General features: G+C 45.9%; 1 protein-coding gene across 1 annotated transcript in view; it reads right to left on the bottom strand.

Annotated features, from left to right (window-relative positions):
- The window catches only part of LOC149434588 (tumor necrosis factor receptor superfamily member 25-like), an 80,744-nt gene extending 57,933 nt beyond the window's left edge, over positions 1–22,811 (bottom strand). Inside the window, exon 1 of the mRNA XM_089663609.1 lies at positions 22,682–22,811. Within this exon, the coding sequence (XP_089519735.1) occupies positions 22,682–22,717 (36 nt within the window). The 5' untranslated portion in view covers positions 22,718–22,811. The remainder of the gene's footprint in view (positions 1–22,681) is intronic.
- Between the last annotated feature and the right edge of the window lie 2,440 nt (positions 22,812–25,251).

Here is a 25,251-nt window from a genome sequence, read left to right as displayed (position 1 = left end):
GCATATTTACCACAAGGCAAACAAGGCATTTGCCTAGGGAAGCATTTTTTAGGGGGGCAGCTCTGGCCCTTGGAAGAAGGGACATGTGCGGCAAAGGGACCAGGTGGGATCCGAGAGAGGCTGCAGGCTGCTTGATGGTGCATGCAGAGCCCAACTGTCATTCCCAGGGATGTCCAGAGCTGTGAAGGTGAGTATCTTTCTCTCTGTCACCATGGAGGGGGTGTTAGTGGAAGGCTCTCTCAGGTGTAGGAGGGGTGTCTGGTGTTGGTCTGTGTCAGGCTCTCTCTCTGCCGAGGAGGGAGGGCGTCTGATTTTTGTGTTGCCTAGGGCAGCACAAAACCTAAATACTTTCTGATGCTTTGCCTGAAGTCTGGAACCCATGGACATGACCAAAGACTGGGTTTCCTCCTTTCCGATGCTTTGCCTGAAGTCTGGAACCCATGGACATGACCAAAGACTGGGTTTCCTCCTTTCCGGTGCTTTGCCTGAAGTCTGGAACCCATGGACATGACCAAAGACTGGGTTTCCTCCTTTCCGGTGCTTTGCCTGAAATCTGGAACCCATGGACATGACCAAAGACTGGGTTTCCTCCTTTCCGGTGCTTTGCCTGAAGTCTGGATCCCATGGACATGACCAAAGACTGGGTTTCCTCCTTTCCGATGCTTTGCCTGAAGATTGGAACCCATGGACATGACCAAAGACTGGGTTTCCTCCTTTCCGATGCTTTGCCTGAAGTCTGGAACCCATGGACATGACCAAAGACTGGGTTTCCTCCTTTCCGGTGCTTTGTCTGAAGTCTGGAACCCATGGACATGACCAAAGACTGCGTTTCCTCCTTTCCGGTGCTTTGCCTGAAGTCTGGAACCCATGGACATGACCAAAGACTGGGTTTCCTCCTTTCTGATGCTTTGCCAGGCTCTAACTGCAGCTGTCTTCAGTTGCTCTTTGTTTGTGGGTCTTTCTGCCTTTTAGTTTTGCCTTCAGCAGGTGAAATTCATGCTCAATTGGGTTTAGATCAGATGATTGTCTCGGCCGTTGCAGAATATTCCACTTCTTTTCCTTCAAAAACTACTGGGTTGCTTTTGCAGTGTGTTTTGGATCATTGTCCATCTGTGCTGTATAGCGCCGTCCAATAAGCTTTGCTGCATTTGGCTGAATCTGGGCTGACAGTATATATCTGTAAACACTGCAGAATTCATCCGGCTGCTTCTGTCTTCTGTCACATCATCAATGACCCAGTGCCACTGGAAGCCATGCATGCCCATTCCATCACACTGCCTCCGCCCATGCCATCACACCGCCTCCACCCATGCCACCACATCGCCTCCACCCATGTCATCACATCGCCTCCACCCATGCCATCACACCGCCTCTGCCCATGCCATCACACCGCCTCCACCCATGCCACCACACCGCTTCCGCCCATGCCATCACACCGCCTCTGCCCACGCCATCACACTGCCTCCGCCCACGCCATCACACCGCCTCCGCCCATGCCATCACACCGCCTCCGCCCATGCCATCACACCGCCTCCACCCATGCCATCACACCGCCTCCACCCATGCCATCACACCGCCTCCACCCATGCCATCACATCGCCTCCACCCATGCCACCACACCGCCTCCGACCATGCCACCACACCGCCTCCGACCATGCCATCACACCGCCTCTGTCCATGCCATCACATCGCCTCCACCCATGCCACCACACCGCCTCCGACCATGCCATCACACCGCCTCCACCCATGCCATCACACCGCCTCCGCCATGTTTTACAGATGACGTTGTGTGCTTTGGATCATGAGCTGTTCCAAGCCTTCTCCACACTTTTTTCTTCCCGTCATTCTGGTACAGATTCATCTTAGTTTCTTCCGTCCAAAGAATGCTTTTCCAGAACTGGTCCGGCTTTTTTAGATGTTTTCTGGCAAAGTCTAATCTGGCTTTTCTATTCTTCAGGCTTATGAATGGTTTGCATCTTGTGGTGAACCCTCTGTATTTGCACCTTGTGGTGAACCCTCTGTATTTGCTCTCGTGAAGTCTTCTCTTGATTGTAGACTTTGACAAGGATCCGCCCACCTCCTGGAGAGTGTCCTTCACTTGTCTGGATGTTGTGAATGGGTTTTTCTTTACCATAGAGAGGATCCTGCGATCATCCACCACTGTTGTCTTCCATGGATGTCCATGCCTTGTCATGTTGCTGATCTCACCGGTGCGTTCTTCTTTCCTCAGAATGGACCAAACTGTTGATTTGGTCACTCCTAATGTTGCTGCTATCTCTCTGATGGATTTTTTAGTTTTTGAAGCCTTACAATGGCCTGTTTCACTTGCATGGACATCTCCTTTGAACGCCTGATGTAGGTTCACAGCAATAGATTCCAAATGCAAATCCCACACTTAGAATCAACTCCAGACCTTTTACCTGCTTAATTGTTGAAGAAATAACAAAGGAGTAGCCCACACCTGGCCATGAAACAGCTTTTGATTCAATTGTCCAATTACTTTTGGTCCCTTGAAAAAGGGGAGATGGCTACTCTTAAGAGCTGTAATTCCTAAACCCTTCCCCCAATTTGGATGTACATACCCTCAAATTACACCTGAGAGTGCGCACTGTCCGCCCATATCCATTATAGAACTATAGCTTGAAAATGTTTTGGCAAATACCTGAAAAAAACTAAAATTGTGCCTGTGTCCAAATATATATGGACCTAACTGTATATGTGGAAATATATTGCAGTTTCCCTGAAATCAGGAGATTTCAGCAAAATTTCACCATTTTGACAAAATGCATTGGAGTAAACAGGGAAGGCAAAATTAAGGTGGTTTTGGTAGCTTTTAGGGTGCAGTAGGCTTCAAATGGCTCCTGAGGGTAACGGAACAACAACCCTGGACCCCTCATTGGGCATATTATTTTAGTTTTTTTTCCACATAAAGATAGCTATAAAGAAGAATTAAAAAAAAAATTAAAGAGAAAATACAAAAATGATGATCAAATATACAAAAAAAACGAAATAAAATAAACTATCCTAAATACACCTTATAAAGTGGAATTTTTTTTAACCATTTCAATACCGGGCAATTTACCCCCTTCCTGCCCAGGCCATTTTTCAGGTTTCAGCGCTCTCCCACTTTGAATGACAATTGCGCGGTCATACAACATTGTAACCAAACTAAAATTTTAGCATTTTCTTCACACAACTAGAGCTTTCTTTTGGTGGTATTTAATCACCGCCGGGGTTTTTATTTTTTGCTAAATTAACAAAAACAGGGACACTGAATGGTGACAGTATGAAAAAAATATATATATTTTATTTTTTTTTTTATTATATTTAATTTTTTATTACATTTTTTTTAATTTTTTTTAAGATTTTTTTTTCATATTTTACTATGACCAAAGTAGTACAATGTTACCATAGCAAAGTAGTAATTATCCTGAATTACTATTTACTTTACTATGGGCACCTCTTTTGTGGCTCTTTCTTGGAGCTATTAAGCCCACAGACAACCCTCATCTAACCGAGCATCCAGAGGAAGGGAGCCCTGTATCCAGGCTGAGCACCCATCCATCCTAAAGGGGACCTCTGGACCTAGCAGATTTCTACCTTAAATCCCAAGCCCTACTGCTTTGCTGACCAATCCTTAGAGGGAAGCTCACCAGATGCCTGATATACTCCGCCTGTTTAAGTGATCCTTGGTGGTTATATTTACATGCGCATTACCTATGCGCTTCTGGTGAGTGCGCAATTTTACTATTGTTTCCAGTCACAAGCCTTTTTGAAAGCTGCTACGGAAGGGAACGTATATCTTCACATATTATACAAACTCATATATGAACTTTAAATGCATTATTTATATTTTATTATCTATTATTTATATTTTATTATCTATTATTTATATTTTATGAATTATCTTATTAGCGCTGCACTTCTTAACTCATTAAGCAAAACTGGCTTTTTTGTTTGGCAAAATTTTGCCGCAAATTGAATCTGACCAAAGCAAGGTAGTGGTCGCCGTCACTGAAACGAGTTATTTTTCTTGTTTCTAAGAGTGTGTCTGAACTTCCTCAGCCGCCATCGAATGTTTCCACGCGGGTCTATCATCTCCTGTCATCACTTCTGTGAAGGACCAGCCTCGCCTTATCTCCCCATCTGAGACAGATTCACAGCTCGCTGCGGCAGCAATGAATACACCGGAAGTAGCCTCAGTCTCTTATCAGCATCAAGAAAACACAAGTTTTTCCAACTTTTTCCAATACGATCTTTCACCCACCACACATGCCAACTATGTACTCTGAGAGACTTGGCAAAGAGGACCTGGGTGCTGTGGATTGGATTTCAGACACAACCTTGTGGTCAATGGCACACACCAAAATCCACAGTGAACCGCCTTTTACATATTTTCACAAAATATAGATACATTATTGCCTAGGCCAGTGGTGGGCAACCTTTTTTTTCAACTGAGCCAAATCTCGCCAAAACCATGATTGAAATTTATTTTGAGAGCCGCATTTTTAAAACTGAAAATACATAGGATGGTACACTGTTTTTAGTTTCAATAAGTTTTTATAGTAATTCATCCCCCATAGTAATTCATCCCCCATATAGTAATTCATCCCCCATAGTAATTCATCCCCCATAGTAATTCATCCCCCCTATAGTAATTCATCCCCCATAGTAATTCATCCCCCATATAGTAATTCATCCCCCATATAGTAATTCATCCCCCATAGTAATTCATCCCCCATATAGTAATTCATCCCCCATAGTAATTCATCCCCCATAGTAATTCATCCCCCATAGTAATTCATCCCCCATATAGTAATTCATCCCCCATATAGTAATTCATCCCCCATAGTAATTCATCCCCCATATAGTAATTCATCCCCCATATAGTAATTCATCCCCCATATAGTAATTCATCCCCCATAGTAATTCATCCCCCATATAGTAATTCATCCCCCATAGTAATTCATCCCCCATAGTTATTCATCCTCCATATAGTAATTCATCCCCCATAGTAATTCATCCCCCCTATAGTAATTCATCCCCCATAGTAATTCATCCCCCATAGTTATTCATCCCCCATATAGTAATTCATCCCCCATATAGTAATTCATCCCCCATAGTAATTCATCCCCCATATAGTAATTCATCCCCCATAGTAATTCATCCCCCATATAGTAATTCATCCCATATAGTAATTCATCCCCCATATAGTAATTCATCCCCCATATAATAATTCATCCCCCATATAGTAATTCATCCCCCATATAGTAATTCATCCCATATAGTAATTCATCCCCCATATAGTAATTCATCCCCCATAGTAATTCATCCCCCCTATAGTAATTCATCCCCCATATTAATTCATCCCCCATATAGTAATTCATCCCCCATAGTAATTCATCCCCCATATAGTAATTCATCCCCCATATTAATTCATCCCTCATATAGTAATTCATCCCCCATAGTAATTCATCCCCCATATAGTAATTCATCCCCCATATTAATTCATCCCTCATGTAGTAATTCATCCCCCATAGTAATTCATCCCCCCTATAGTAATTCATCCCTCATGTAGTAATTCATCCCCCATAGTAATTCATCCCCCCTATAGTAATTCATCCCCCATATAGTAATTCATCCCCCATAGTAATTCATCCCCCCTATAGTAATTCATCCCCCATATAGTAATTCATCCCCCATAGTAATTCATCCCCCATATAGTAATTCATCCCTCATATAGTAATTCATCCCCCATAGTAATTCATCCCCCATAGTTATTCATCCCCCATATAGTAATTCATCCCCCATATAGTAATTCATCCCCCATAGTAATTCATCCCCCATATAGTAATTCATCCCATATAGTAATTCATCCCCCATATAGTAATTCATCCCCCATAGTAATTCATCCCCCCTATAATAATTCATCCCCCATATTAATTCATCCCCCATATAGTAATTCATCCCCCATATTAATTCACCCCTCATATAGTAATTCATCCCCCATAGTAATTCATCCCCCATATAGTAATTCATCCCCCATAGTAATTCATCCCCCCATAGTAATTCATCCCCCATATAGTAATTAATCCCCCATAGTAATTCATCCCCCATATAGTAATTCATCCCCCATAGTAATTCATCCCCCATAGTAATTCATCCCCCATATAGTAATTCATCCCCCATAGTAATTCATCCCCCCATAGTAATTCATCCCCCATATAGTAATTCATCCCCCATAGTAATTCATCCCCCATATAGTAATTCATCCCCCATATAGTAATTCATCCCCCATAGTAATTCATCCCCCATATAGTAATTCATCCCCCATAGTAATTCATCCCCCCTATAGTAATTAATCCCCCATAGTAATTCATCCCCCATAGTAATTCATCCCCCATATAGTAATTCATCCCCCATATAGTAATTCATCCCCCATAGTAATTCATCCCCCATATAGTAATTCATCCCCCATAGTAATTCATCCCCCATATAGTAATTCATCCCCCATAGTAATTCATCCCCCAAATAGTAATTCATCCCCCATAGTAATTCATCCCCCATATAGTAATTCATCCCCCATATAGTAATTCATCCCCCCTATAGTAATTCATCCCCCATATAGTAATTCATCCCCCATATAGTAATTCATCCCCCATAGTAATTCATCCCCCATATAGTAATTCATCCCTCATATAGTAATTCATCCCCCATATAGTAATTCATCCCCCATAGTAATTCATCCCCCCATATAGTAATTCATCCCCCATATTAATTCATCCCCCATATAGTAATTCATCCCATATAGTAATTCATCCCCCATATAGTAATTCATCCCCCATAGTAATTCATCCCCCCTATAATAATTCATCCCCCATATTAATTCATCCCCCATATAGTAATTCATCCCCCATATTAATTCATCCCTCATATAGTAATTCATCCCCCATAGTAATTCATCCCCCATATAGTAATTCATCCCCCATATAGTAATTAATCCCCCATAGTAATTCATCCCCCATATAGTAATTCATCCCCCATATAGTAATTCATCCCCCATAGTAATTCATCCCCCATAGTAATTCATCCCCCATATAGTAATTCATCCCCCATATAGTAATTCATCCCCCATAGTAATTCATCCCCCCTATAGTAATTCATCCCCCATATAGTAATTCATCCCCCATAGTAATTCATCCCCCATATAGTAATTCATCCCCCAAATAGTAATTCATCCCCCATAGTAATTCATCCCCCCTATAGTAATTAATCCCCCATATAGTAATTCATCCCCCATAGTAATTCATCCCCCATATAGCAATTCATCCCTCATATAGTAATTCATCCCCCATATAGTAATTCATCCCCCATAGTAATTCATCCCCCCATATAGTAATTCATCCCCCATATTAATTCATCCCCCATATAGTAATTCATCCCATATAGTAATTCATCCCCCATATAGTAATTCATCCCCCATAGTAATTCATCCCCCCTATAATAATTCATCCCCCATATTAATTCATCCCCCATATAGTAATTCATCCCCCATATTAATTCATCCCTCATATAGTAATTCATCCCCCATAGTAATTCATCCCCCATATAGTAATTCATCCCCCATAGTAATTCATCCCCCATATAGTAATTAATCCCCCATAGTAATTCATCCCCCATATAGTAATTCATCCCCCATATAGTAATTCATCCCCCATAGTAATTCATCCCCCATATAGTAATTCATCCCCCATATAGTAATTCATCCCCCATAGTAATTCATCCCCCCTATAGTAATTCATCCCCCATATAGTAATTCATCCCCCATAGTAATTCATCCCCCATATAGTAATTCATCCCCCACAGTAATGCATCCCCCAAATAGTAATTCATCCCCCATAGTAATTCATCCCCCATATAGTAATTTATCCCCCATATAGTAATTCATCCCCCATATAGTAATTCATCCCCCATATAGTAATTCATCCCCCATAGTAATTCATCCCCCATATAGTAATTCATCCCTCATATAGTAATTCATCCCCCATATAGTAATTCATCCCCCATAGTAATTCATCCCCCATATAGTAATTAATCCCCCATAGTAATTCACCCCCCCCTATAGTAATTCATCCCCCATATAGTAATTCATCCCCCATATAGTAATTCATCCCCCATAGTAATTCATCCCCCCTATAGTAATTCATCCCCCATATAGTAATTAATCCCCCATAGTAATTCATCCCCCATATAGTAATTCATCCCCCATATAGTAATTCATCCCCCATATAGTAATTCATCCCCCATATAATAATTCATCCCCCATAGTAATTCATCCCCCCTATAGTAATTCATCCCCATATAGTAATTCATCCCCCATAGTAATTCATCCCCCATATAGTAATTCATCCCCCATATAGTAATTCATCCCCCATAGTAATTCATCCCCTATAGTAATTCATCCCCCATAGTAATTCATCCCCCCTATAGTAATTCATCCCCCATAGTAATTCATCCCTCATATAGTAATTCATCCCCCATAGTATTTCATCCCCCATATAGTAATTCATCCCCCATATAGTAATTCATCCCCCATAGTATTTCATCCCCCATATAGTAATTCATCCCCCATATAGTAATTCATCCCCCCTATAGTAATTCATCCCCCATAGTAATTCATCCCCCCTATAGTAATTCATCCCCCATAGTAATTCATCCCCCATAGTAATTCATCCCTCATATAGTAATTCATCCCCCATAGTAATTCATCCCCCATATAGTAATTCATCCCCCATATAGTAATTCATCCCCCATAGTATTTCATCCCCCATATAGTAATTCATCCCCCATAGTAATTCATCCCTCATATAGTAATTCATCCCCCATATAGTAATTCATCCCCCATAGTAATTCATCCCCCACAGTACTATTCCCCCCCAAGTAGTAAGCCAAGTCCCCCCTGTGTCAATTCACTTACCTTTGCTCCGCGCGTTCCTCTCGCCGTGTTCCCGCGCCGTTCCGGTCTTCAGGGCGGACTGTGAGAGGAGCCTAGCTCCCCTCACGTTCGTCACGCTGCCCCGCCTACACACATCCTGACAGCCAATCACTGGCTATCAGGATGTGAGTGGCAGCGAGACTGGCAAATCATTGCATTTGAGCGCGCTGCCCTGGCTGTTTTTTTTTTTGGATCACGCTGCAGAGTCCCTGCCGCCAGAGAGGAGGGAGGGGAGCGGGCGCCCGGCACACAAGAGCCGCATTAAAGCGTGTAAAGAGCCGCATGTGGCTCGCGAGCCGCGGCTTGCTGACCACTGGCCTAGGCTAGTGCAGCCAGAGCAGTAATTAGAACCTTCAGAGCCACGGTGCAAGAAACCATGAAGGGCCCCCTGACCTATTGGTACCAGGGTCCTTTCCTCTGAGCCTGGGAACTTATTAATTATTACAGGTACTTATATAGCGCCGTCAATTTACACTGCACATATATATTGTACATTCACATCAGTCCCCGCCCCCGAGGAGCATGCAATCTAAGATCCCTAACTCACATTCATACATACACATACTAGGGCCAATTTAGACAGGAGCCAATTCACCTACCAGCATATCTTTGGAGTGTGGGAGGAAACCCACGCAGGCACCGAGAGAACATGCAAACTCCAGGCAGGTGGTGCCATGGCTGGGATTAGAACCGATGACCCGAGTACTGCCAGGTGGAAGTGCTAACCATTTAGCCACTCTGCTGCTGATATGTATGGTGCAGCAGTGAGACACTTTCACATCTTCTGCAGTGGCCCCCTTCCTGCAGTCTTGGGGTCCCCCCAAGGTGGTGGAACACCAGGGCCTGGTTGCAAATGCGACCTTTGCGACCCTAGTAGTTCCACCAATGGGTGAAATGCTCTACAGTGTATTATTGGACAGTTATAATGCTCTGCAGTGTATCACGGGATTGGTGGATTGTTCTGCATGGTATCATGGGATGGGTGGAATGCTCTCGAATGTCATGGGATGGGTGCAGGGGCGGACTGACAACTCATGGGGCCCCCGGGAAATAGGGGATCATGGGGCCCCTGTGTCCTTGTCCAAACTCAAAAAAGCCTATGAAAAAGGTACCAGGGGCATCTCATGGGGCCCCCTAGTGACCCCGGGCCCTTGGGCAGTGCCCGAGTTTCCAGATGGTCAGTCCGCCCCTGGATGGGTGGAATGCTCTGGAATGTCATGGGATAGGTGGAATGCTCTGCATTGTATCATGGGATGAGTGGAATGCTCTGGAAGTCATGGGATGGGTGGAATGCTGTGCAGTTTATCATGAGGGTGGAATGCTCTGCAGTATGTCATGGGATGGATGGAATGCTCTGCAGTGAATCATAAGATGAGTGAAATGCTCTGCAGTGTATCATGGGATGGGTGGAATTCTGTGCAGTGTATCATGGGTGGATTAAATGCTCTGCAGTGTCCTGTGATGGATGGAATGCTCTGCAGTGAATCATGAGATGGGTGAAATGCTCTGCAGTGTCATAGGGTAGGTGGAATACTCTGCAGTCCCTCTATAAGTCACTGATCGCCGCCATTACTAGTAGAACAAAAAAATCCCAGTATCTTTTCCGCCATTTGAAAACACTATAACTTTCACGTAAACCAATTATTTACACAGGATTTTGAGATTTTTTTTTCAGCAAAGACACGGAGCGAGATACATTTTGGCCGAAATTTATGGTCAAATTAGATTTTTATAATTTTTTTACTGGACATATTTAATGGCAAAAAGTCAAAAATTTTGTTTTGTTTCTCAAAATTATTGTTTTTGGTTTTTTTTTTAATAGTGAAAAAAATAAAAACCGCAGAAGCAATCAAACACCACCAAAAGAAAGCTCTATTTGTGGGGAAAAAAGGAAGTACATTTCATTTGGGTGCAGCCCCACTGTTGACGTCATTGGGAGAAATGGTGCTCCATTGTTGGTGTCAGTAGGAGTAGTGTCCCGTTGTTGATGTCAGTGGGAGAAATGGTGCTCCATTGTTGGTGTCAGTAGGAGTAGTGTCCCATTGTTGATGTCAGTAGAAGAAAGGGTGCTCCATTGTTGGTGTCAGTAGGAGTAGTGTCCCATTGTTGATGTCAGTGGTAGAAATGGTGCTCCATTGTTGGTGTCAGTAGAAGGAGTAGTGTCCCATTGTTGATGTCATTGGAAGAAATGGTGCTCCATTGTTGGTGTCAGTAGAAGGAGTAGTGTCCCATTGTTGATGTCAGTAGAAGAAAGGGTGCTCCATTGTTGGTGTCAGTAGGAGTAGTGTCCCATTGTTGATGTCAGTGGGAGAAATGGTGCTCCATTGTTGGTGTCAGTAGAAGGAGTAGTGTCCCATTGTTGATGTCATTGGAAGAAATGGTGCTCCATTGTTGGTGTCAGTAGAAGGAGTAGTGTCCCATTGTTGATGTCATTGGAAGAAATGGTGCTCCATTGTTGGTGTCAGTAGAAGGAGTAGTGTCCCATTGTTGATGTCATTGGAAGAAATGGTGCTCCATTGTTGGTGTCAGTAGAAGGAGTAGTGTCCCATTGTTGATGTCAGTGGAAGAAATGGTGCTCCATTGTTGGTGTCAGTAGGAGTAGTGTCCCATTGTTGATGTCAGTGGGAGAAATGGTTCTCCATCTTTAGTGTCAGTGGAAGGAGTAGTGTCCCATTGTTGATGTCAGTGGAAGAAATGGTGCTCCATTGTTGGTGTCAGCAGAAGGAGTAGTGTCCCATTGTTGATGTCAGTAGAAGAAATGGTGCTCCATCTTTAGTGTCAGTGGAAGGAGTAGTGTCCCATTGTTGATGTCAGTAGAAGAAATGGTGCTCCATTGTTGGTGTCAGTAGAAGAAATGGTGCTCCATTGTTGGTGTCAGTGGAAGGAGTAGTGACCTATTGTTGGTGTCAGCAGAAGGAGTAGTGTCCCATTGTTGGTGTCAGTAGAAGGAGTAGTGTCCCATTGTTGATGTCAGTAGAAGAAATGGTGCTCCATTGTTGGTGTCAGTGGAAGGAGTAGTGACCTATTGTTAATATCAGTGGGAGGAACAGTGCCCCAAGGATGGGATGAAGGCAAGCAAAGGGCCACATCTGACCAGTGTTTGAGAGAATGAAATAGCAGTATTTCCAATTTTATATGTCATGCAATATTAGGTCAGCAGTTCATCGAGTGCAAATTTGCAATTAAAAAAAAAAAGTTTCAGTTAATTTTAGGACACACAAACCCTCCCTTGGCTAATGGCGCACAGATCAGTCTCCAGTAGCTTCTTCTGCAGCCTCAGAGGAACCTGGAAGTGCATGTTGCATCCAGGATCCTACTAGGTAAGGGAGATCAGAGAACAGACATTTGCTGGTCTCCCTCCGGTCTACCGAGAGACATACATACAATGCAGCTCCCTCTGCCCCCCACATACATACAATGCAGCACCCATGCCCCCCACATACATACAATGCAGCCCTCCTCCCACATACATACAATGTAAACCCCCAACATATTACTTATGAAGCCCCCTTGCCCTCCTCCCACATACATACAATGCAGCTCCCTCTGCCCCCCACATACATACATACAATGCAGCCCCCCTGCCTTCCACATATATACAATGCAGCCCCCCTCCCACATACATACAATGCAGTCCCCCTGCCCCTCACATACATTCAATGCAGCCCCCTGCCTCCCACATACATACAATGTAGACCCCCAAAATATTAATTATGAAGCCCCTTGCCCTCCTCCCACATACATACAATGCAGCTCCCCCTGCCCCTCACATACATTCAATGCAGCCCCCAGCCCCCCACATACATACAATGTAGCCCCCCTGCTCTCCCACATAAATACAATGCAGCCTCCTGCCCCCCACATACATACAATGCAGCCCCCCTCCCACATACATACAATGTAGACCCCCAACATATTAATTATGAAGCCCCTTGCCCTCCTCCCACATACATACAATGCAGCCCTCCTCCCACATACATACAATGCAGCTCCCTCTGCCTCCCACATACATACAATGTAGCCCCCCTGCTCTCCCACATAAATACAATGCAGCCCCCTGCCCCCCACATACATACAATGCAGCCCCCCTCCCACATACATAATGTAGACCCCCAACATATTAATTATGAAGCCCCCTTGCCCTCCTCCCACATATATACAATGCAGCCCCCCTGCCCCTCACATACATTCAATGCAGCCCCCTGCCCCCCACATACATACAATGCAGCCCCTCTCCCACATAAATACAATGCAGCCCCCTGCCCCTCACATACATACAATGCAGCCCCTCTCCCACATACATACAATGTAGACCCCAACATATTAATTATGAAGCCCCTTGCCCTCCTCCCACATACTTAAAATGCAGCCCCCCTGTCCCTCTCTCACATATATGTAATGCAGCCCCCCTGCCACATACATGTAGACCCCCAACACATAAATGTTGCAGCCCCCCCCCTACTCTCCTCCCACATACATACAATGCAGCCCCCCTCCCACATAAAACAATGTTGACCTCAACCACAGTAACTCGCAGCAGTCCTCCTGAAGATGCCGGCAGCCATTGGTGGATGTGATCACGTGCAGTGCAGGTACAAGAAGTGTCCTTGCATAGGACTGTTTATACCAGTGGGGATTGGGCAGCCGGCTAGCTTAGAGAGGGCACAGCTTGCCATGTGGTGTGCCCCCTCCCCCCCATGAAAACATTTTTAATAATTTTTTTTGACCACCCCACCCCCCCATTCTCGCTTAGGGAGAATCATATGTCGCCTTTCATTCACAGCATCAAGAGGAGGGTGAGCCTGCAGTGCATCAGCGAGGGCCAGATTGCCCAAACCAAGAAGAAGAGCTTGGCCCCCCGATGACATCAGGAACAAAGATGGCGGCGTGGGACAAGGCCCATGCCACTGTGGTGGCAGACCACAGTAGAACAATGCTGGATCTACTGGGCAGGTGGGTATGTAAATTGAGGACAACCCAGGATAACAGGTAAGGTGGGGGGAATAGAATTCCTCTAACTTTATTCAGAAAACTTGCCCGGAGATACTATGCGCGAACAGGGGCGGACTGACAACCCATGGGGCCCCTGGGCAATAGGGGATCATGGGGCCCCTGTGCCCTCGCCCAAACTCAAACCACACCCAAAAAATCCTATGAAAGGTACCAGTGTCATCTCATGGGGCATCTCGGGCAGTGCCTGAGGGCCCAAATGGTCAGTCTGCCCCTCGTACGCGAATATAATACTGTCCACTGCCATGCAGCCACTTCTGATCTTGTTGGAAAATATTTTTTCTGAGGAGGAAAATGACATTTAGTAGTAGACTGAGTAACTTCGATCACACTAATCCTGGATGCGGAGGAAGGTGTGAGTGTGTGGCCAAGGATAAGGATCTGAAAACTGCTGATTGAATGGTCTTAGATCTCAGAGCACTCAGTGAGAAGATAGATCCCCTGGTCAATAAATCTATAAACCCCTTACATCAAGCTATAATTTTGATACTTAATGCATATTTTTTATTATAGCGAGTTTGGTTTGTAACCACGACAACGCTAGGTAAGTCACAGATTTCGCAAGTAAGAAGAAAACAGAATGTGTGATGTGTTATCTCTAGGGCCAGGGCTGCAGTCATTCCTGTAAACCATACAATTCATGCTTTTGGGGACTGCCAAGTTCTCTGATCAAACCACAAAAAGAAAAAACACACACACACAAAACACAATACTGCAAATACATTCCAAAATACTAGCAAAGTGAGAGAGGCAAGGAGGGGGATCGGGTTAAATTGAAAACGGAAACCCTTTTTTACCTTCTTCTCTCTGCTTTGAAAGAGCTGACTTGGCCCTAGAGTTCTCCAAACATTTCATGGAAACCAATAATGTTCCTGGTGGAGCTCTGCCAGCTCAAGGTCGTTCAGAAGAGTGTCTCCCGAAATAGTGGTTACTCAAGGTAAGATGCTCTGGATAAGTTCCATACACTTCAGCCAGGGGTGGGTATACCATTTGTGTAGAATGGGCAGCTGCTGGGACTTAGGGAATCCATTTAATCTAGGCATAGATTGGGAAGTTGATTGGACCCCCTTCCACTGTTATGGTGGCATGCTACATGATGCCTTAATAGTTCTCTGGTTGGTATCAGGCATCCTTCCCATTCATCCAATCCATCCTATCCATCCATACATCCATCATTCCTATCCAACTGTTCTTCCATCCTATCCAAGGAGGGGATCGAGTTAAACTGAAAATGGAAGTCCTTTCTTTCCTCCTTCTCTCTGCCTTTAAAGAGCCGACTCGGCCCAAGAATTCTCCAAACATTTCATGGAAACCAATGGCATTCCTGGTGAAGCCCTGCTAGCCCCAGGCCATTCAAAAGAGTGTGGGCCAAAATTGTGATGTACCAGGTTAAGATGATCTGGAGTAGTTCCATATACTATAACCAGGGGTGATTATACCATTTGTGAAGAATAGACAGCTGATGGGACTTAGGGGATCATATATACTAGATGTGGATTGGGAAGTTGATTGGACCCCCTTCCATTGTCATGGTGGCATCCTTCATGATGCCTTAATAGTGTTCTGGTTGGTATCAGGCATCCTTCCCATTCATCCAGTCAATCCTATCCAACCACCCATCATTCCTATCCAACTGTCCTTCCATCCTATCCAAGGAGGGGATGGAGTTAAACTGAAAACGGAAGTCCTTTCTTTCCTCCATCTCTCTGCTTTTAAAGAGCCGACTCTGCCCAAGAATTCTCCAAACATTTTAGGGAAACCAATGGCATTCCTGGTGAAGCCCTGCTAGCCCCTGGCCATTCAGAAGAGTGTGGTCAAAATTGTGATGTACCAGGTTAAGATGATCTGGAGTAGTTCCATGTACTACAACCACGGGTGGGTATACCATCTGTATAGAATGGGCAGCTCCTGGGACTTAGGGGATCATACAGTATATATTAGATGTGGATTGGGAAGTTGATTGGACCCCCTTCCACTATCATGGTGGCATCCTTCATGATGCTTTAATAATTCTCTGGTTGGTATCAAGCATCCTTCCCATTCATCCAATCTATCCTATCCATCCATCATTCCTATCCAACTGTCCTTCCATCCTATCCAAGGAGGGGGATTGAGTTAAACTGTAGTTCCATGTACTACAACCAGGGGTGGGTATATCATTTGTATATAATGGACAGCTGCTGGGACTTAGGGGATCATATATACTAGACGTGGATTGGGACGTTGATTGGACCCCCTTCTACTGCCATGGTGGCATCCTTCATGATGCCTTAATAGTGTTCTGGTTGGTATCAAGCATCCTTCCCATTCATTCAATCCATCCTATCCATCCATCCATCATTCCTATCCAACTGTCCTTCCATCCTATCCAAGGAGGGGGATCGGGTTTAAACTGAAAACGGAAGTTCTTTCTTTTCTTCCTTCTCTCTGCTTTGAAAGAGCCGCCTCAGCCTAAGAATTCTCCAAACATTTCATGGAAGCCAATGGCATTCCCGGTGGAGCCCTGCCAGCACCAAACCATTCAGAAGAGCGTGGGCAAAAATGGTGGTGTGCCAGGGTAAGATGATCTGGAGTAGTTCCGTAAACTACAACCAGGGGTGATTATACCATTTGTGTAGAATGGACAGATGCTGGGACTTAGGGGATCATACAGTATATACTAGACGTGGATTGGGAAGTTGATTGGACTCCTTTCCACTGTCATGATGCCTTAATAGTGTTCTGGTTGGTATCAAGCATCCTTCTCATTTATCCAATCCATCCTATCCATCCATCATTCCTATCCAACTGTCCTTCCATCCTATCCAAGGAGGGGGATTGGGTTAAACTGAAAACAGAAGTCCTTTCTTTTCCACCTTCTCTCTGCCTTGAAAGATCCACCTCGGCCCAAGAATTCTCCCAACATTTCATGGCATTCCTGGTGAAGCCCTGCCAGCCCCAGATCATTCAGAAGAGTGTGGGCCAAAATTGTGATGCACCAGGTTAAGATGATCATATATACTAGACGTAGATTGGGACGTTGATTGGACTCCCTTCCACTGTCATGGTGGCTTCCTTCATGATGTCCTAACAGTGCTCTACATGGTATCAGTCGTCCTTTCCATCCATCCCTGCCTCCTATCCATTCAATCCATCTATCCTGTCCATCCGTGCATCCTAGCAATCAATCCATCCATCCAATCTATACACTTAATCCATCCGTCCATCCCACATGTTTGAATATAGGCAGCAGTTAAATGGGAGGGTCAAAGCAGCAGAACCAAAAGGACAGCCTTTTATTATGACCACAAAGAACAGATTTCCAACGTGCGACAGTTCCGAGCATCAGCCTCAACCCTGCCCACCACATCCTTCAACCTCATTATACACTTGTATGAAAACACCCGAGATGCCCAGTCAAGTAATGCATTTTGTTTACTACCCAAGTAAAAATCAGTGACCCAAGCCTCTGTGGTGGACGAACTTACAAATACACTACGGGCACAAAAAATTATATAAAATTGTAATATATTCCTAAATATTTAGAAATCCCCTTTTTGGGCACTAAATACCGTCACAAAATGTTCAATTATACAAATAAACTACGGGCATAAAAAATGTTCAATTATATAAAATTTTAATACATTCCTAAATATTTAGAAATCCCCTTTTTACCTTCCCAAACCTACTTATTACCTAGCAAAAGTAGCAATGACATCATCACTATGCCGTGCAGAGAGCAGAGCTGTGGGAGGGGCCCAGAAGATCGTCCCACTACAGGCTGCCTGCGGAAAAGTATAGGAGGGGGCGGAGTCAAGACCAGTCAACCTGGCCAAGGAGAGGGCTCAGCAGCAAGCGGTCTTTATTACAGGAAGTCACACACTGGATTACTGCGCAGATCTGGAGGAAATACACAAAGTTCACCGAGATTCAAGAAGACACAAGAAGAATGGATTTAGACAACATTTGCTTATCGTGGGGTGCAGCTTTGAAAGGGATATCTATGTTTTTATCTATATGTAAATGAGATCATTGTAAGGTGCAGGACTGTCTTTCTCGAAGAATAGGTGCAGGTACCCCTCCCTCCTGAGTCACCCCTTGTTCCCTCCCCCCCCACCCACCTCTGAGCACCGTTCCTTGGTTCCACCTACTACCCATACCAGCACCTTTTAGAGAATACAGAACCATTCATTTTGTGGTGCTAAGTAATTTGTATAGAATTTTTTCATGATAACAAGAAAAGCAGTAAAATAGATCCCCTACAGCCAGTAACAATAGATTTCCCCTAGCAACAATAGATCTTGCAGCAAAAATAGACCCCCCACAGCAAAATACCCCCCAGCAATGATAGATCTGCACCAGCAACAATATACCCCCCCATCAGCAACAATAGATCCCCCAGCAGCAAGCATCAATAGACCCTCCAGCAGCTAGCAACAATAGACCCCTCTGTCAACAGAGGATTCAACCCAGCAATATAAGACTCCCCATCAACAACAGAACCCCCAATGACAATAGAACTCCCAGCAGCCAGCAACATTAGACCCTCCAACACATCCAACCATCCCTTGCCGTTACATACATTCAGTGCTGGAGATGCCGGAACTGTGTTCCCCCCCATGTTCCTGCTGAAAATATCCCAGGTAAGGTGAATACCATTATCAATACACGTTTAATTACCCACTTGCCACCCGATCTACGTCTATAAACGTCCTGATAGCAAATGGTTAATACCAGGATCATGGCTGCAGCTATGGTCCCAGTACTGGTTTTTTTCAGCCGGTAATCGGCTGGTATGTAAAAGTGATCTGCCAAAAAGACCGACCAATCACAGTGCTAAGAAGGACCTTTCCCTCCCTCCTGCCACCACTCGAGGTGGTCCCTGGGCTCTCCCGTTCCTCTAGGAAACCCAGAACCATGGTAAGAAATCAGGACGGCTTCCTTTAGAGGAGATGGAGGAACCCTCCATCTACTCTATGATGAATGAAGCCGGAAGGAATGATGATTTCCGTTAGAGGAGATGGAGGAACCCTCCATCTACTCTATGATGAATGAAGCCGGAAGGAATGATGATTTCCGTTAGAGGAGATGGAGGAACCATCCATCTACTCTATGATGAATGAAGCCGGAAGGAATGACGATTTCCGTTAGAGGAGATGGAGGAACCCTCCATCTACTCTATGACGAATGAAGCCGGAAGGAATGATGATTTCCGTTAGAGGAGATGGAGGAACCCTCCATCTACTCTATGACGAATGAAGCCGGAAGGAATGATGATTTCCGTTAGAGGAGATGGAGGAACCATCCATCTACTCTATGATGAATGAAGCCGGAAGGAATGACGATTTCCGTTAGAGGAGATGGAGGAACCCTCCATCTACTCTATGACGAATGAAGCCGGAAGGAATGATGATTTCCGTTAGAGGAGATGGAGGAACCCCCTCATCTACTCTATGATGAATGAAGCCAGAAGGGTCAATGGTTTCCCTTAGAGGAGATGGAGGAACCCCCTATGATGAATGAAACTGGAAGGAATGATGATTTCCGTTAGAGGAGATGGAGGAACATCCTTTCCCCCCAATCTACTCTATGACTAATGAAGCCGAAAGGGTCCCTTAGAGGAGATGGAGGAACCCCCTCCCCCCCATCTACTCTATGATGAATGAAGCAGGAAGGGACAATGATTTCCCTTAGAGGAGATGGAGGAACCATCCATCTACTCTATGATGAATGAAGCAGGAAGGGACAATGATTTCCCTTAGAGGAGATGGAGGAACATCCTTTCCCCCCAATCTACACTATGACTAATGAAGCCAAAAGGGTCCCTTAGAGGAGATGGAGGAACCCCCTCCCCCCCATCTAGTCTATGATGAATGAAGCAGGAAGGGACAATGGTTTCCCTTAGAGGAGATGGAGGAACCCCCTCCCCCCCATCTAGTCTATGATGAATGAAGCAGGAAGGGACAATGGTTTCCCTTAGAGGAGATGGAGGAACCCCCTCCCCCCCATCTAGTCTATGATGAATGAAGCAGGAAGGGACAATGGTTTCCCTTAGAGGAGATGGAGGAACCCCCTCCCCCCCATCTAGTCTATGATGAATGAAGCAGGAAGGGACAATGGTTTCCCTTAGAGGAGATGGAGGAACCCCCTCCCCCCCATCTAGTCTATGATGAATGAAGCTGGAAGGGAAGATGATTTGCCTTAGAGGAGATGGAGGAATCCAGTAAGGAGGGATCGGGGGTTGAGCCCAATCCAGTGTGTCTTATGGACGCACAGAGTGGGGCTCAGGCGCGAGCACACACATGATTTGGAATCGCAACCGCGATTCCGAGTGGCCGAGTGTGAATGGGGACTGAAAAGGTTTATTTAAACGTGTGCAAAAATAGAACGCAAAAACGGTTCCAGCAGCAAATGGGTTAAAGTTTGCGCTAATGCGCTCAGGATTTTTCCTGATTCATCTTAATGGCTCCCTTAGAAAACAAATGAAAGCAAAGGTGACCTGGGGGGGGGCGCACACATGGGCAAGGTTCACGCGCTGCCCTTTAGTCGAAGTGCGCCGGTGCCATTAATTGCAACACGCGGTTTGGTGTGGAGAGTTTTTTTAAAATGGTCATAGTAACATAGTTACATAGTTAGGCCGGTCATACTTGGGTCGAAAATCGACAAATCGGCCGATTTTCACTCTGTTAGTGGGGTCAGTGGCACTGGAAGATTTTTGCTCTGTTATTGGGTCAATGGTACTGGCTGATTTTCGCTCTGTTAGTGGGGTCAATGGTACCGGACGATTTCACTCTGTTAGTGGGTCAATGGCACCGGCCAATTTTCGCTCTGTTAGTGGGTCAATGGCACCGATCAATTTTCGCTCTGTTAGTGGGTCAATGGTACCGGCCGATTTCGCTCTGTTAGTGGGTCAATGGTACCGGCCGATTTCGCTCTGTTAGTGGGTCAATGGTACCGGCCGATTTCGCTCTGTTAGTGGGCCAGTGGCACCGGACGATTTTCGCTCTGTTAGTGGGTCAATGGTACTGGCTGATTTTCGCTCTGTTAGTGGGTCAATGGTACCAGACGATTTTCACTCTTAGGGGGGGTCAATGGTACCGGACGATTTTTGCTCTGTTAGTGGGGTCAATGGAACCGGCCGATTTTCATGGTTCCTCCCCTTTTCGGTGATTGGGCATGTTGTAAAATTTGTGAAAAATGACCAATTTTCGACTCAATGATGGTCAAATCATACGATCGTTTTTCTGAAAAGAATATGCGCATGAGCCATGACCTTGACCCTCGGTTCACACCTATGCGGCGTTTTGCTCGGGCACGAGAGCCCATTCATTTGAATGGAGTCCCGTGCCCATGACACACAGAGAAGAAGTCCCGGCACTACTTTGGAAAATGCAGCTGAGGTTCCCAGTACAGTTGCGTTTCCCAGTGCGGGTGGTGTTCCGTTACAACTAATGGCACCCACCTGCGGGTCCGCAATTCTCTGTGCGGGTGGTGCAGCTGCACGGATTTTCGTAGCGGCACCACCCGCACAGATGTGAATCGGGGGTGCAGGAACAGAAGTTTCGCCTGTTATATGGGGTGAACTTTATGACTCGGTCGGCGGATTTTCTAAATCAATGATGGCGCCATCGGATTACCGAGCGAACGACGTTTCAGATTTAGGATGAAAAATTCGACCCCTGTATGACCTGCATAAGCCTGGCTGAAAAAAGACAAAAGTCCATCCGGTTCAACCATTAAAAAAAAAAAGAAAAGTTATCATTCTACACCCACAGTTGATCCAGAGGAAGGCAAAAAAAAAAAAAACCCAGCACAACATGATCCAATTTGCTCCTGCAGTGGAAAAAAGTTCCTTCCTGATCCCCCGAGAGGCAATCGGATATTCCCTGGATCAGGGGCGGACTGACAACTCATTGGGCCCGCGGGCAATAGGGGATCATGGGGCCCCTGTGTCCTTGCCCTAACTCAAAAAAGCCTACGAAAAAGGTACCAGGAGCATCTCATGGGGCCCCCTACTGACCCCGGGTCCTCAGGCAGTGCCAGAGTTTCCAAATGGTCAGTCCGCCCCTGCCCTGGATCACCTTTACCTATAAATGGACTTCTTTTCCGTGTTTCTTGAGCATAGGGCGGTCCATTGAAACGAATAGGCTGCCCTACACACGCACGCGCGCACGGTCACACCGATAGGTGTGAACCAAGCCTTGCACCCAGGGGCGGACTGACCATTAGGGCATTCAGGCACTGCCCGAGGGCCCAGGGTCAGTAGGGGGCCCCATGAGATGCCCCTGGTACCCTTCATGACATGGATGCCAATGGTAGCCTTTATTGATGGAATGGTGGTCACGGGGGGGGGGAAGGGAAGGGGGTGAAGTTGGGAGATATCGTGGCCAATTTTTAGATCTGGATTTCAATCTTAAAGTGCAATTCCAACCAAACAATGAATAATCAGAGTGCCAAATTTTCCTACCCAGGGGTGACTGACCATTTGGACACTGCCTGAGAGCCTGGGGTCAGTTGGGAGCCCCATGAGATGCCCCTAGTTACCCTTCATTGACTTTTTTGGGTGTGGTTTGAGTGTGGGCGAGGACACAGGGGCCCCGTGATCCCCTATTACCCGGGGGCCCCCATGAGTTCTCAGTCCGCCCCTACTTGCACCTCTACAGTACCGCATCCAATAAATAAAATCTCACAACTCACCCAACTCAGCAGCAGAATGAACGAAGTATTCTTCATGGTGAGAAGAGAACTATGGAGAGGGTCCAAACGATCGAGTCATGGATCAGCGTGACGTTCGGTGATCTTCGTCCTCCAAGCAAGGCGATCAAACTAAACACATTGCCAGGCACCACTAGTGTCAGCTGCTGGCTTATGGCCACGCCCCCTGCGCCTGTCATCTAAATCAAAACCCACACTAAGGGGAAGTGCGTTGACATCGATCCTCGGGTCTAACCACAGCTCGAGAGCATTTCTGAAAAATGACTTCGACTTACTGCCGGGGAAGAAACATCGAACTTAAAATACAACATAAACCTGGATGTCTTCTGACTAGCGATAAGTATCGGGTTATCTGAAATACCGCCGGAGCAATGCGCAATAATTAGCGGCAGATGAATATTTTGCACGCCGTGCGGACAGAGATTATTTATTAAAGTAGAACTGCAGGCAAAACTTTTTTTTTTTTATAGCCCCTGTCCCATTGGGGAGATTTCCCATCATTTCCTGTCCCAGAGTAAAACCCTCCAAAGTCAGGGAATCCCTGGTTGTCACCTGAACTTGTGTCCCCGTTGGAAGATTTCCCCCGCTATTCCTGTTCTGGTGACAACCATTGCAATAGATGGAAGTGATTCGGCGACCCCGGATTGCTTCTACAGACTCTTGAAATGCGTGACCCTCTTGCCATGTGTCCAAGGCTCGATTATCCCTCCTGAGGATTTGTGTGGGGGAGGATTTGTGCTACGAGGGGGGATTTGGGTTGGGGAAGAGGTTTGTGCTAGGAGGGGGGATTTGGGTGGGGGAAGAGGTTTTTGCTAGGAGAGGGGTTTTGAGGAGGATTTGTGCGGGGGGGGATTTGGGTGGGGGAAGAGGATTTGTGCTAGGAGGGGGGATTTGTGTGGGGGAGGATTTGTGCTAGGAGGGGGGATTTGTGTAGGGCAGGATTTGTGCTAGGAGGGGGGATTTGGGTGGGGGAAGAGGTTTTTGCTAGGAGAGGGGATGGGAGGAGGATTTGTGCTGGGGGGGATTTGGGTGGGGGAAGAGATGTGTGCTAGGAGGGGGGATTTGTGTGTGGGAGGATTTATGCTAGGAGGGGGGATTTGCATGTGGGAGGATTTATGCTAGGAGGGGGGAAATGCATGGGGGAGGATTTGTGCTAGGAGGGGGGATTTGTGTGGGGGAGGATTTGTGCTAGGAGGGGGGATTTGTGTGGGGGAGGATTTGTGCTAGGAGAGGGGTTGGGAGGAGGATTTGTGCTGGGGGGGATTTGGGTGGGGGAAGAGATGAGTGCTAGGAGGGGGGATTTGGGTAGGAGTAGAGGATTTGTGCTGGGGGGGATTTGAGTGGGGGAAGAGGATTTGTGCCAGGAGAAGGGATGGGGAGAGGATTTGTGCTGGGGGGGGGGGGGAGAGTTGTGCCAGGAGAAAGGATGGGGGAGTAAAAATCCAGGCTGTTCTGGAAAAAGACAGTGTGGTTGTTTTGAAGGAGCACAATATGATGAGGCTTGAACAAAAATGAGCTGCATGGTGGAGGTGCCAGAAAGAAGCCTTTACTGCATCAATGACACAAAAAAGCCCGGTTAGGCATGTCAAGGTGTTATCAGGCATATTGTAACCGGGCTTTTTTGTGGAATTGGTGCAGTAAAAGCTTTTTCTGGCACCTCAACCAAACAGCTCATTTTTGTTCAAGTATCACCGTATTGTACTCCTTAAAAACAACCGCACCATCTTCTTCCAGAGCAGCCTGGATTTCTTTTGAGGTCACCTGTAGGGGTTTCCCTTTGTATCCCAAACAATTCTTCTGTCAGTTGTGGCTGCAATCTTTCTTGGTCTCCCTGACCTCGGCTTAGTATCAAGAGATCCCCGAACTTTCCACATCTTAACAGAACTGATTGGCATATTCAGGGCTTGGGACATCTTTTTATGTCCTTTTCCATCTCTATAAAGTTCCATTACCTTGTTACGCAGTTCTTTTCTGCTCCCCATGGCTCAGTATCTAGCCTAGTCAGTGCTTCCACGTGGGAACTAACAAACTCATTGACTATTTATACACTGACACTAATTGCAATTTAAAAAGCCACAGATGAGGGACATTAACCTCTAATTGGCATTGTAACCCGTGTGTGTCACCTTGTGTGTCTGTACCAAGGCCAAACATTTCAGGGGGCGGAGACTTCTGATCCTGGGGGGCAGAGACTTCTGATCCGGGGGGGCAGAGATCTCTGGGCCGGGGGGCGCGGAGACTTCTGATCCAGGGGGTGGAGCTTCTGATCCAGGGGGTGGAGACTTCTAATCGGGGGGTGGAGACTTCTGATCCAGGGGGTGGAGACTTCTGATCCAGGGGGTGGAGACTTCTAAACTGGGGGTGGAGACTTCTGATCCGGAGGGTGGAGACTTCTGATCCGGGGGGTGGAGACTTCTGATCCGGGGGGTGGAGACTTCTGATCCGGGGGGTGGAGACTTCTGATCCGGGGGGTGGAGACTTCTGATCTAGGGGGTGGAGACTTCTGATCTGGGGGCGTGGAGACTTCTGATCTGGGGGGTGGAGACTTCTAA

The sequence above is a fragment of the Staurois parvus genome, unplaced genomic scaffold, assembly GCF_062004578.1.
Source record: "Staurois parvus isolate SC_StPar_1 unplaced genomic scaffold, SC_StPar_1.0 ptg001730l, whole genome shotgun sequence".
Classification (NCBI taxonomy): Eukaryota; Metazoa; Chordata; class Amphibia; order Anura; family Ranidae; genus Staurois; species Staurois parvus.
Note: the sequence above shows the minus strand (reverse complement) of the source record. Positions and strands in the feature narration are given on the sequence as shown.